Below are 12,777 nucleotides of genomic sequence, written 5' to 3'. Positions count from 1 at the left end.
CGGTAACGCATTCATCGCCGCAGCTGCTGCTTCTGTTCCTCCGTACAACGCACAGTAGTCCTTGGAAATGCGGCGATTTAAATTTACAGTTGCGCAGCGCCGCCAGTCAACCTTTTATGGCTTCTCTTCTTCTGTCTTCTTGTTGATTGTTCTTTTGCACTGCACCGCACCGCTCCGCACACAGCATGCTCTGCTCCGTTGCTCCGGTAGCCGCGTAGCTTATAGGGACTAATTAAATCTCGAATGCCACTGACATCTCTTCGATGCTTGATGCTGCCCTATCTCGCTCGGTCGTTGTTGATGGCCTGGATGCGTTTTGCCATTATCAGTTCCTTAATAGCATTATAAGCCTGATGTGATTGCCCACCGGACGTTCTGATGTTGCGGGACGAAACAGGAAAACAGCCTGATGAATAAAACTTTATGAACTTTATTTATAATATCATTTTAGTTTCCGTTTAAACCGGTTATTCTCTTTCTTACCTCTTTTGCTCGTGTCAGGTCGAGATCTTTTCTCATCTCAAGAATCTCCTTTTTTGTGGGCCTTCTCTTCCCGCTTGCGCATTCACTCACCAACGGCACACATACATTAAGTTTCACTTCCCGTGAAACATGTCGACCAGCAGAAGAAGGGAAAACACAAAATTACCACAAGTCATCGCCGAGGAGCCCGCCCTGCCTCCTCATACACACTCATGGCCTGACTGGAGATCGGGTTCTGTAGCCATCCATACGCAAAAGAAACAGGAAAAGAGATTGGAGAAGTAACAACAAGAAACAGATAAAAAAAAAACAACAACCCAGAAGAGCAAAAAAGGCCCCTCGGTCCTTTGATCGCAGTTGGCCTGGCCGTTGCTAAGACGCACTGAGGATGGGGGATGGGGGGCTTAACTCCCGGCGCAACCGCGAAAGAAAGGAGAAGGAACTAATGAAGCGTACATAAACCTCATTCCACGGTCCATCCGCATTACTTGATGCGGCGGCCGTTCTCTCCACTACACACTGATTCCGTTCGGGAGCATTTAGGGATCTCCCCAGTCGCTCCGTAGGGTGCCGGCTCACCTGTGCAGACCCATTTTAACAGTGTAACCGGATAACAACTTGGCTTGGCAAGGGAACGCTCGTTCACGTTAGTCAAAAAGTCGCACCTCCACCCGCACCGTGTACCCCTCGGCCATCAGCCCCGCCCGGATCGGTGAGGTATTTCTCTTATTTCTCCTTATTTTCCCGAACGAGTGAACGAGGAAAAACAAGCCGAAATGAGAAACGTCTCCGCGCCGCGGCCGCCAAAATAACGAGAACTACTCAACTCTTCCCGAGAAGATCTTCTAAGCAGGCGAAAGCGAAGAGGGGAGAGAGCGTTGGCGGAACGGAACGATCTCTCGCGGTCGTTTCCTGCATGCCATTCTGTTTGCCCGCAGAAACTGTCAAACAATGTGCGCGTATCGTGTGCGTTGTTCCCAATAGCGGTAAAACGAAACCAATGTGTAAGGATCCTATCCACCTGGTAGGATGAGGTGTTCTTACTTTCCAACGGTGTGCTTTGGATGTTTGGAAGAGGATTTATTGGGTATTGTAATCTGCATCATTCCTGGCGCAAAATTTCGTTTGCGCAGATTGAAAATGCAACGATTTTTGTTTTATTAAAATGAGTTTATCACCAGTGAGGTTGCCAGACCTACCGATATTTGAGCTCCACAACGATAGTTATTTGAAGGCATTATTATGGACACCAAAGAGTGGTGAATTAAGTTAAAATATCAACAAAATCGCAATAAAGGCTAGAACAAAATAAAAATATTTGTTCTGTCATCTGTAAGGAAGCTTTGAAATAGGAGAGCAGTTCCACGTCAACTGACGGATCTATTTTATATTTCCCTCTCTGAATTCCATGAAACTTCACATAATTGTGTACTAAGGGAAATGAACCATGTTTGTTTCGGAATTCGGCCATTTTGAATCTCGACTAATTTTCCAAAATAGCGTATTCGATATTTTTCAACAAATCATAGGTACGAAAACGGCTTATCAAATCCTATGTAGAAAACTGGATTACCTTTAAAGAGAAAAAATACCCACTGAAAAAAAATCTATTCTGAAATGAACACTCATCAATTTCTACTAAAAGTTTATGTTTTACGATTTTGGTCAATTTTGAAGTGTCCGTTGTGCCCATTTGAGAAAAGTTAGACAGCTTATTTTTTTATTTTTTTACAATTTGTTCAGTGTGTGAAGGCTTTTAATGAAAAGTCAATCCTGTTTCCTACAACTTTTTCTCAGACGTCAATTCCATTCGATGAGCCAATTTCATGCTATGATTTATTTAAAATATCTAATACGCCATTTTAAAAAAAATAGTCGGTAGTCAAAATGACCAAATTCCTACACAAACTTGGTTCATTGCCCCAAGTGAACAATTCTAGATAGAGCTGGAATTAGGGCGTAACAGCTTTTGTAAACAATGACTTCTCTCGATGATTTCTAGGAATTCAAGGCACGCTCACGCAAACCAACATAACCATCAGATAGGGGAAGTTTTCTCCTATCCGATGGTGATGTTGATTTGCGTGGACAAGTCTTGACTTTCTAGAAATCATCGAGAGAAAGCATTGTTTACAAAAGCTGTAACGCCCTAATTCCAGCTCTATCTAGAATTATGCTAAGTTTCATGGAATTTGGAGAGGGTCGTCAGTTGGCGTGGATTAGTTCAATTAAATTCTTCATCCTGGTACTTTTTTTTTCGAAATATGAGTCTTATTTGAGCGTTTGTTTTCTAGGGGTCACTTTTGTATCAACATATTTGTATAAAACTAAATATGTAAAAAATGTTTGTTCTAGATTCACCCGTGAAATGTTCCAGTAGTAGTCGCAAAATGATGATAAACTCCCCTTCTTTCGAATAGTGAAGGTTTTAGGAATGCCGAATGTTCCCGAATGGAAACCAAATTTGTAAAAGAGCAATTTTTTGATGCTAAGCGTTGCAATTAATTTATCATCAATACATAATTATCATAATAAATAAAGCAAGTTACTCACAACAAAGTGGTTTGCTTTACCACTAGAGTCCATTTTCTATTTTGTAACAATTGGGTGAACTTCAGTATGTATTGTTATCCTAACCGTAATCCGTTTGGTGGGTTTTCTGGGAGAAACACAATCACCGAATTTTTAATTTAATTTAATCTAGCAAACACACAGAGTCATGTCCAGAGCTCCAAATTCTCAAATTCAATTGAATATATTTGACGACTGTCGTCAAAGGGACCTCATTCGAAAAGATAAGTTTGATCTGCTGCTTCAATTGACGAAAGCATGGATCATTTTCAATTGAAAAACTCTTGAAGAACAGGGTGTTCCCGAAAGTTGTTTGACATTGAAATAAACATAGTTTATATTCAAAATACTTCATTTTTGTTCATGCACATGTTCTTTATAGTATTCTCTACACTCAAAAAATTCCACTCGTCATCATCGTGTGTCTAACACTTAATTTTGCACTTATTGTGATACACATCCAGATCATGCCTCAACACTATTGGAGTCTATGTGCCTCACATGGTGATATCAATAGCTTTGCACATCATAGCTCAATGTTGTACAATATTCTACTTCATCGACTTCTACTTTATCGACTCTAAAATTGAATCGACAAATATATAAACAGAGCTGCCAGAGGGCAGAGCTTACACATGCCTTTTTAATGGGTCTGATTAGGGAATTGATCTGGACTGTTGGAATGTGCTGCTGCCGTTGTCTTCGTTCGATCTCACTGTGCCGCGGTTGTAAGGATGAAGTTTACCTTGCAGAACAAGCAATTCACATCGCATTGTAATGCAAAACACTTCAAATCCATCCGTTTTGACAGTAGTGTGATTCAATTTGGGGTCCTCCCTTAGCTCAGTCGGTAAAGGCGCAGCTACAGAGCAAGACCATGCTGGAGGTGGCTGGGTTCGATTCCCGTTCCGGTCTAGGAATTTTTCGGGTTGGAAAATTTCTCGACTTTCCTGGGCATAGAAGTATGATTGGACTTGCCACACAATTATACCAATGCAAAAATGGTACAGGCATCGAAAGCTCTCAATTAATAACTGTGGAAGTGCATCTAGAACACTAAGTTGAGAGCACGCAATAAGCTAATATGCGATATGCAATAAGCTTGAAATGCGAAGAAGAAGAAGAAGAAGTGATTCAATGTGCAATGATGATGATAGTGGTTTACCACTCATTGTAGAACGGAAACTAAGTCCGACAGCAGTGGGCTCTCTTCTCTGTTTGTCTTGATCAAGCTTAATAACTTTTGGTTGTCCTCAACATGTCGCTATATGAAGGGCCAAAAACGGATTGGGTAGATCGATAGACAAAGTTGCCTATACGCATCTACGGAACAATAAAGAATCTCCTTCCAGCAACCTGATGCCCCAATGAGTGGGGAGAAGAGCCCTCCCTTTATCCACGAAATGTTATCAACAGGTAGTTGGCATTCCCACTCTCCCCGTCCAAATCGCTTCAATCGGGTGCCCTGTTGGACCGTCCCTTCCCTGTTATGAGTTGATTGTTATGATTATTGTCAATAATAATAATATTTAGATAAAGATCGTGCTACTTATTTTACCTTTTTTGTGATACTTATCATCACAGAAACCAATCTTGAATCGCAGACCAGGTCCATCAACAATACACTCGTTCCGAGACGGGGCTCTGCGATAAAGCCATCTTCTTCTTCTTCATCATGTTCGCTCACCACCCGGAGATACAACCAGGACTAGTCTAGTAGTGTGATTCAATGTGCAATACACTTAAATTGATCGATAAAGATTATCAACATGCTGATATACACGTAAAATAAATGTGATTGTTCATATGAAAAATCAAGTGTTTAAGGGCTTTGATCAGACGTTTGGACTTTTTTCCAATTTTCCGCTGAGTTTTCTAGGACTCCAAAAGAAAGTTTCCAGGATTTTAAAGAATCTTTATTGTAAATACCTATGTAAAAGTAGGCTATTTTGGGGTAAACAACTATTGCGTATTTTGCACCAAAGTAGACAACTGCGCTGAAAAAAAATCCGTAAGATTATTTTTCACTCGCATAAATTTATCCTATGCACAAACGGAGCACTGGTTGATATTCCAAAGCAAAACCTGAGCCATTTCCGATACAAACTAGACTTTTATCAAACACCACTCCGACATTAAGCCAACATTCGCCCGACGAAAACTGAACATTGGGTCAACATGGCTTGAAATTGACCCGACATGTCTAATTGAGACTTTGACCCATTTACTGGTTAAGGTACAACGAGGCAAGATGACATGCGGGGTAAGTTAAAACGGAAGGCGTAACTATTACCCAAAGTGAATAATCACTATAATCACTAAAATTAACAGTAAACATACATATATAGAGCAGTTCCAGGCCAAATAGCAAAAAAAATAATTTCAGACTCGACCTTCTTCGATTTGCGTAACACTTTGCATAATTTTCAGAGTTGGTTGGAAATGCTATCTAATATCAACGTGAAACTTTAGTGTGATCATTTTTTACCTAGAGAAAATACGGAAGTGGGTAGATTGATAGTTCCGCTAGAGTACGGCAGTATGAAAAATTAATAGAAGTTGAAAATGAGCGAAGGGCCGTTAATGCGACAGTACTAGTCAAACGCACACTGCTTTACCTAACTCATACATGAATGGATGAGGAGACTTGAAGTATTTCGACGTTTCATCACTACCTTTTAGGTAAGATAGGTAAAGGAATATGTATGCCTTTATTAATCGAATGATGTTAATACAAATTGTAAGTCTAATATTTTGAATATTTCTGCAAGCCTGGAATTCCAGGTTACCAAGTATTAAGCTTGAAATCCAAACAAGTTAGCATTGTCCCAGAGCTTCATAAATTATCCAAGTCGAAGATCTTGACAATCTTTCTAAATCATTCCATTGATAATCCTAGCCTTATTTTTTGTTAACTGCGTTACCTCAAAAGTTTTTCGATATCTGATGTCCGGCAGTTTGAATGACTTTGTGTCTTTGTTAGTTTTAGAACCTTGAAAACTTTCATGTCTCAGAATCTGCTATACAGAAATTTCTAGTCTCATCATTTTGAACAATTTGCCTAGTCTAGGAGCTTGAAATTTGTTCTCAATTGAAGTCTCAATATCTTGAAACATTTTCTTAATCCTGGATCTTGAATTTCTATGTACGGGTTCAAGAAAATTATCTCAGGATATATTTGGAACTTTCTCAAGGATCTCCTTAGGAACATCCTAAAATCTCATAAGAGTTACTTTAAGAAATGCCGTCAACAATGTTATGACTCTTTCTGGTTCTCTCTCTTAACAACATTCTGTACAGAAACACTTTAGAAGTTTCATTTAGAAACTCTTGAAATTTACTCCACATATACCTTAATGTCAATCATTTTGACGTAGAACTACGTCTTTGTCGACTATACTAGGGTGCAAATCAAAAAATATGTGTGGTGAAGAAGTGTTAGGTTTTGTACGCTTGTAACTTTGTCATTTATAGATGAAATTAAAATCCAAATACGCCAATCGATAGGATATTACATTACGAACTTGCTGAAATAAATATTTTTCCAATTTTTCTGTAATTAAACTATTGAAAATGTACAAATGAAAATTTTATCACTGTTTTCATGAAATAAGCCTTTTTCCCAAACCCAGTCATCATAAACGAATACCACTTGGTTGCACATCATTCTGCTTCAACATGAAAAGATATAAATCAACGCTGCTCTCCTGCCTCTGCTCATTCCCGCTTCGCAGTCCTGCAGCAAGCAGGACTAAGTCAGCGGCTAAAGGTGGATCACGGTGTGTCCACCACAATGAGGAATGAGACAAGAAAAAACGTGCATGTAAAACCCCCTCCCCCTTAACAATAACCCGAAAAAGACATGGTCTTTGACGATCATTTTTTTTTTCCGGGAAATAAATATTAAGCAAACCACAATTATGTATAAACAATTAATTTTTTACATGCAGAGCCAACATTTTCAAAAAACAATTGCTTTTTTTTAATCCCTAAATTTTAGAGTTCAGAAACAATGGAATTCTCTTCAGGATTTCCTTAAAGTTTACCTCAAAATGTTCTTGAATTTCTTATAAGAATTATCTAGGAATTGTCTTGCCCGTAGAATTCACCCCGAGTTTCCAAAAGTAATGTTCCAAAATAACTTGGAATTCACATTAAATTCCCTTGAAATTATTCTCAAAATACCATTGGTAGAATCTTTTTGAATTTGCCAGCAATACTCGTCGCTATTCTTTTGAAACTTTCCTTACAATTCCGTTCTAACTATTCTGAGAATTTGATTCCTTTGGAATTTTTCTAGGAATTCTCTCGGAACTTTCTCCCAAATATCCTTGGAATTCTGGAATTCTCCTCCCAATCCCTATAATAGTCTCTAGGTGCTCATAACATTGACCATTGGTCAGATCCAATCGTCCCAGTAGCGTTCGGCGTAGGACCCTTCCAAAAAATACGTGTAATTTGAATAACCTCAAATACTTCAAAATGCTGAGACTTTTAGAAAAAATTTAAAATATTGAACTTGCATACCAAATTATCTAAGTTTAGTTTACCTTTCGTAACGAGACTTTCAGCCCTTGGCTGGTTCATATCTGCTGATTTGAGTAAGAGTTTTCACCATCAAATCCGATAGATGTCGCCCCGCCAGTGGTGGATAAACCAGTTTTGCGGTATGGAGATTTTCGATTTCTCTTCAAATCCTGCATCTAGCGGTGAAAAGACATTTTGTCCTTTTTACTATTAGTGACATTATGTAGAAATAATACATCGGACAAATTGCACCATTATTGATATTTTTAATTAAGTGTTAGTTTCGCCATACATTCTCAAGTCAATTTTCCACCGGTCCATACGATTGAAGGCTGCTCGCCCTCTGGTGGTAAGTGCTGTCAGAATCAGCATAAAACACCTAATCATCTAAATTATGAATCGTAATTAGACCATTTGACGCGATCTTCGAGAACTAACAAATTTTCAACTTTCAGATGATAAAATCGGTAAATTTTTCAAAATTAAAGAACCCAATTAACTTTTTAATCTTTATACAAAATGTAATCACATAATTAGTGACTCCTTGCGGCGCCAAGCTTCCAGCTGTTGTGCAATAAAAACTGGCTATTAAAGCTTTGGGCCCTTATCAGATTCGAACGCGATATTTTCAACATTCCAATAGAACATCATCACCAATGAACCCGAACCGAGTCTTCCCTATAGGATCGTTGGCCTTCTCGAGTGTTTTCACCATTCCGTCTTAATCTGTTCGCATACCGCGATGTGAAGGATTATCCTCTCAAACGAGGAAGTAGCTACTTGAATTTACAATCGCGAACTTTGCACGCCGTTCGTTACCATGGCGGAATCAGTCGGCTACTTAGATTTTTTGGATTTACCCTCGCCCGCCCTCCCTCGGTCAATTTTACAATGCAAAGTGGCAAGCGTGACGGAAAGTGTGAGCGCTTGCTCTAGTCCACCGCGACCCCAAAATCGCACATGAGCGAATCAATTTTTCCACGAACGACTAAATCCGTTTTCTCTTCCCATCAAGCTTTCCTCCTAAAGTCTCCGAGAGTAAATATTTGCCTTTCGAATGGCCGCACGGTCCAGCAGCCAGCACACAGACCCGGAGTCCACGACGAGGCGCGACGCAATGGGCGGTAAACACATATTACACATCCCGTTTCCTCCTGGCGCGAGGAGCGCGAGATTCTCAATCTTCCTCTTCGTGTCTTTATGCAGTCTTTTGGCCCCGGTGCGGTCGATCTGTACTCTGCGCGTACACACAGAACCAGCTCTTTTTGTTTAAAAAGCAATGATGAAAAAATAATTAACAGAAAGAAAACCCGCGCTTGCTGCAACTCTTCTCCAGAGCAAGGTTCCTCGTGCGCCTCCTCTTGGACCGATGCGATATTGCTCTGACCTTCTCCTACTTTCACCCTTCTTGCACATGTACACCCATTACTGTTGTGGTTTACCTCGTCCATCCCAAGCTCCCCTCCCAAAAGCTCCTCGACAAAACGCTGAAGAAAGAACGAAGATGAGAAATATTTTTATACATATCATAAAAAAAATCAATTTCCGCTGAAAACCTGAACTAGCGGATGTTATTTGAATACACTCCATCTCTTGGTGTGCTTGCTCTCCAGCCTTCCATCTCATCGACCCCACAGGCATACGTACCTACCTACCTACTCTCACTCGCCGTTCTTTGCCTCGCTCGCTCCATTTGGTGATGCACATACACACTCACTCGCTCACTCAGTACCTCCTACCGTGACCGATTCGGGCAAAGCACTCCACTATGCTGCCGTCCGCTGTTGATGTTGATATTGTTATTGTTGATTCATTCTATGCTCGCATCCTCCTCTCATCATCGTGTCGTCGTATGTAGTAGTTCCAGACAGCCGATTCGGTTTGTTGGAACGACAGCATCTTCAGTCAATCTTTCTTGCCTTGGTCCATCCGCATCCATCCGCACACCGCATGCTGCACAAACACAGTAGGCTAGGGCTAAATGAAAGACAAAACTGGGCGAGGAGATGAGATAGAGAGGCGAAAATCGCCTCGGGACAGTCCTCATTTCCCGGATTGCCTTTCCGCTCTTGCCGTAATGAAATTATGACCTTTTGCAGGCAACAGTGGCCACCGCAACGATCAACCACGACTACGAGAGCGGGATGTGAGAAAATCATCCCATTATAGAACAAGTTTCTCTACACACACGCGCGCCGCATAAATGTCCTCCTCTTACTTATGACCTCAACCCGTTCCCAACTTCCAAGCGAAGATACTAATTTCTCTTCATCATCTCTCTGTCCCTTTTTCCAGAAGCCAACCCAGCACAGCGGCATCAAGATGAAGCTGTTACCGATACCGTTGTCACCGTTGAACCCCCCGGCACCCCTGGGCATCTGGGGATCGGATTTACTATGGCGGTATCCACCGGCACCACCCAGCCCACTAGCTGATCTCAAGACACAGCTACCGCCACAGCTGAACACCGATCCGCGGATTTGGGGCCGTGAAGAGGTCGCTATATTTCTACGCTTCTGTGAGCGAGAATTTGACCTTCCCAAATTTGACGTGGACCTGTTCCAAATGAACGGCAAAGCTCTCTGTGTACTGACCAAGAATGACCTCGCAGAACGCAGCCCCGGCGCCGGAGATGTTCTGCACAACGTTCTGCAGATGCTCGTCCGCGATTCACAAACCCTGCATCGCCATCTACCGAGCAGTCCGGTAACTCCGACTAGCCGTTATCCATTATCACCTCACAGCCATCCTCCAACGCCAAACTGGAGCGCCTTAGCCCCTCCAGATAGTCCTTTCTTCCACAACAGCCACCTGCAACAGTTCATGGCCGCATCAAACTCCGTGACTCTCAGCCCAGCGCCATCCATCGACTCACAAGCCGGAAGTCCTCCGCAAAGCCACCAAGAGCAGATGCAGAACGTTTTCCAGAAATCCTCCAGCAGTAGTAGCAGTACCCACACGCAAAACTCAGGAGGAAGCAGCAATCAGTCCGATTCGGACGAGGACAATTCCACTGCCAGATACCACCCACTTCCACTGTCCCACCCGGATAGTAAACTACCCCTACTTACCCAACAAACTCAGAGCCCTCCACTGACCCCAATATCCAAGGAAACACAACACCTGGGTCAGTTGCAGCTACTCGACACTAAGACTCTGCAATACCCAGTATCATCGCTACTGAACAATAGCTCCAGCACAAACAATAACAACAACAACGGATCCAGCGCCACAAATGGCAGCAGTACGAACAACGGAAGCGTAAGCAACGGGAACAGCTCTTCCATTGGATCCAATGGCCATTCTCTCAACTTGAAATCGCCTACGCTGTCACCCCCATCCAGTGCATCGCCCACTGGGTCCTCTTCGGCACCGAACACTCCGGGAGCATTTCTTCCGGTCAAGCGAGAGTTCTTTCCCGACGGTCCGGAACCTAACACAAGTAAGTATACAAGTATCTAATAGTACAGCAGTTCCAGGCCAAATAGTTCAAAAATAATAACTGTTGACTTATCCTTCTCCGATTTGCGTGAAACTTCGCATAATTGTTTGTAATTTTTTTTTTTTCAAAATTGCGTTCTTTTTTCTTTTTTTTTTAGCACGAAAACGTCACTTTTGATCGAATAGTCGTCTGAGACAAGGTTGTTGAGAAAAGTAAAACCTTTCTTCGAAAAATATACACAGTAATTTTGAGTAAAAACCCAAAAAAAGGTGTCAAAAACTCAGCATATCTACAATTTTTATAAATTTTGTTTAGAAAAAAGCTCTCGACAAATACAAACTTTTGGATTATTTAAAACCATGGACAACTGAAAATTGACGAGAATCGTAAACCTTTTTGTGAGCAAGCTTTTTATGTAATGTTTGCACTGCAACCGTTTTAGAATGTCTCAAATAATGTTTCCTATGCAGAAATTAAATTAAAAAAGCGTACTAGTAAAAAGTTCAAAATTTTTACCAATAGTAAGTTTTTAAGTGTCCATGGTTTTAAATATTCCAAAAGTTTGCATTTTTCATGAGTATTTCTCTACACAAAATTTATTAAAATTGAAGATGTTCTTTTTGAAATATTTCAATTTTTATCATTAATTAATTAATTACTTTAAAAAAATACCGTGTATTTTTTTTTTAAATACTGTATTTTTTTCTTTATTTGTCTCAGACGTCATTTCGAACAGAAGTGACGTTTTTGTGCTCCAATTTATTGAAAAATGTCAAAGACACCATTTTGAAAAAAAAATACAAGATCCAAATTGGCCGCAATTTAAAAAAAAAAGAGAATGATAGCCCATAACACAGAATAATGCGAAGTTTTATGCAAATTTGAGAACGTCGAGTTTTTTCGAACCGTCAGTACGTTGAGTATCTCGCCGTGGAAATATGCTAACCATTTTGTTCTTCTTCTTATCACCCTGTTCACCCCTAGATGGTAGATTACTGTGGGACTTTCTGCAGCAGCTGTTGAACGATCCATCCCAGCGTTACAGTAGCTACATTGCGTGGAAGTGCCGGGACACCGGAGTGTTCAAGATCGTCGACCCTGCCGGGCTGGCGAAGCTATGGGGCAAGCAGAAGAACCATCTCTCGATGAACTACGATAAAATGTCCCGTGCGCTGCGGTACTACTACCGTGTCAACATTCTGCGCAAGGTGCAGGGCGAGCGGCACTGTTACCAGTAAGCACCAACCACCACCTCCACCATGATCAACTTTGTCAAGACTCTAATGCATACATTTCCTCCCGCACAGATTCCTCCGAAATCCAACGGAGCTGAAAAGCATCAAGAACATCTCGCTACTTCGTCAAACCATGGCCAGTCAAAGCGCAAACGGACAATCCGCGGCATCGGCCGGCGCAGCCAATAGCCATTCGCTGATGTCCCTCCTGCCAAATGGTGCTAACATTCATCACTTGGCTGCTGCTGCCGCGGCCGCTGCCGCCTCCCATCATCAGGCGAACGGAGGTGCTCCGATTTCGCCGACCGCGCTGCATCATTCTCATCACCAATCGCAATCGTCAGTACAAAACTCAGCGCCCTCGAATGGCGTCGTCAACGGTCACCACATCAAGATGGAAACGGACCTGGACGAACTGAAGCCAACCGATCTGAGTACAAGCGACCGTAAATATTACGGTACCGGATCCAGCGGTGTTGATTGTTACCCGTAAGTATTCATTGCAATACAGACCGCTAG

General features: G+C 41.6%; 1 protein-coding gene across 2 annotated transcripts in view; it reads left to right on the top strand.

Moving 5' to 3' along the window:
* Positions 1–12,777, top strand: part of aop (anterior open) — a 49,032-nt gene that overhangs the window by 35,379 nt on the left and 876 nt on the right. The window contains exons 2-4 of one of the 2 annotated variants that reach the window (XM_065232120.1): positions 9,880–11,023; positions 12,008–12,257; positions 12,331–12,747. In XM_065232120.1, the coding sequence (XP_065088192.1) occupies positions 9,880–11,023; positions 12,008–12,257; positions 12,331–12,747 (1,811 nt within the window). Of the gene's footprint in view, positions 1–9,876; positions 11,024–12,007; positions 12,258–12,330; positions 12,748–12,777 lie in introns of both variants that reach the window. The other variant, XM_065232119.1, reaches the window with a different exon arrangement.

Source organism: Ochlerotatus camptorhynchus, unplaced genomic scaffold (genome assembly GCF_037179485.1).
Source record: "Ochlerotatus camptorhynchus isolate MF236.1 unplaced genomic scaffold, CSIRO-AGI_Acam_v1.1 ptg000363l, whole genome shotgun sequence".
Lineage (NCBI taxonomy): Eukaryota > Metazoa > Arthropoda > Insecta > Diptera > Culicidae > Ochlerotatus > Ochlerotatus camptorhynchus.
The sequence above is the reverse complement of the archived record's forward strand: the minus strand, read 5'-3'. Positions and strand labels throughout refer to the sequence as shown.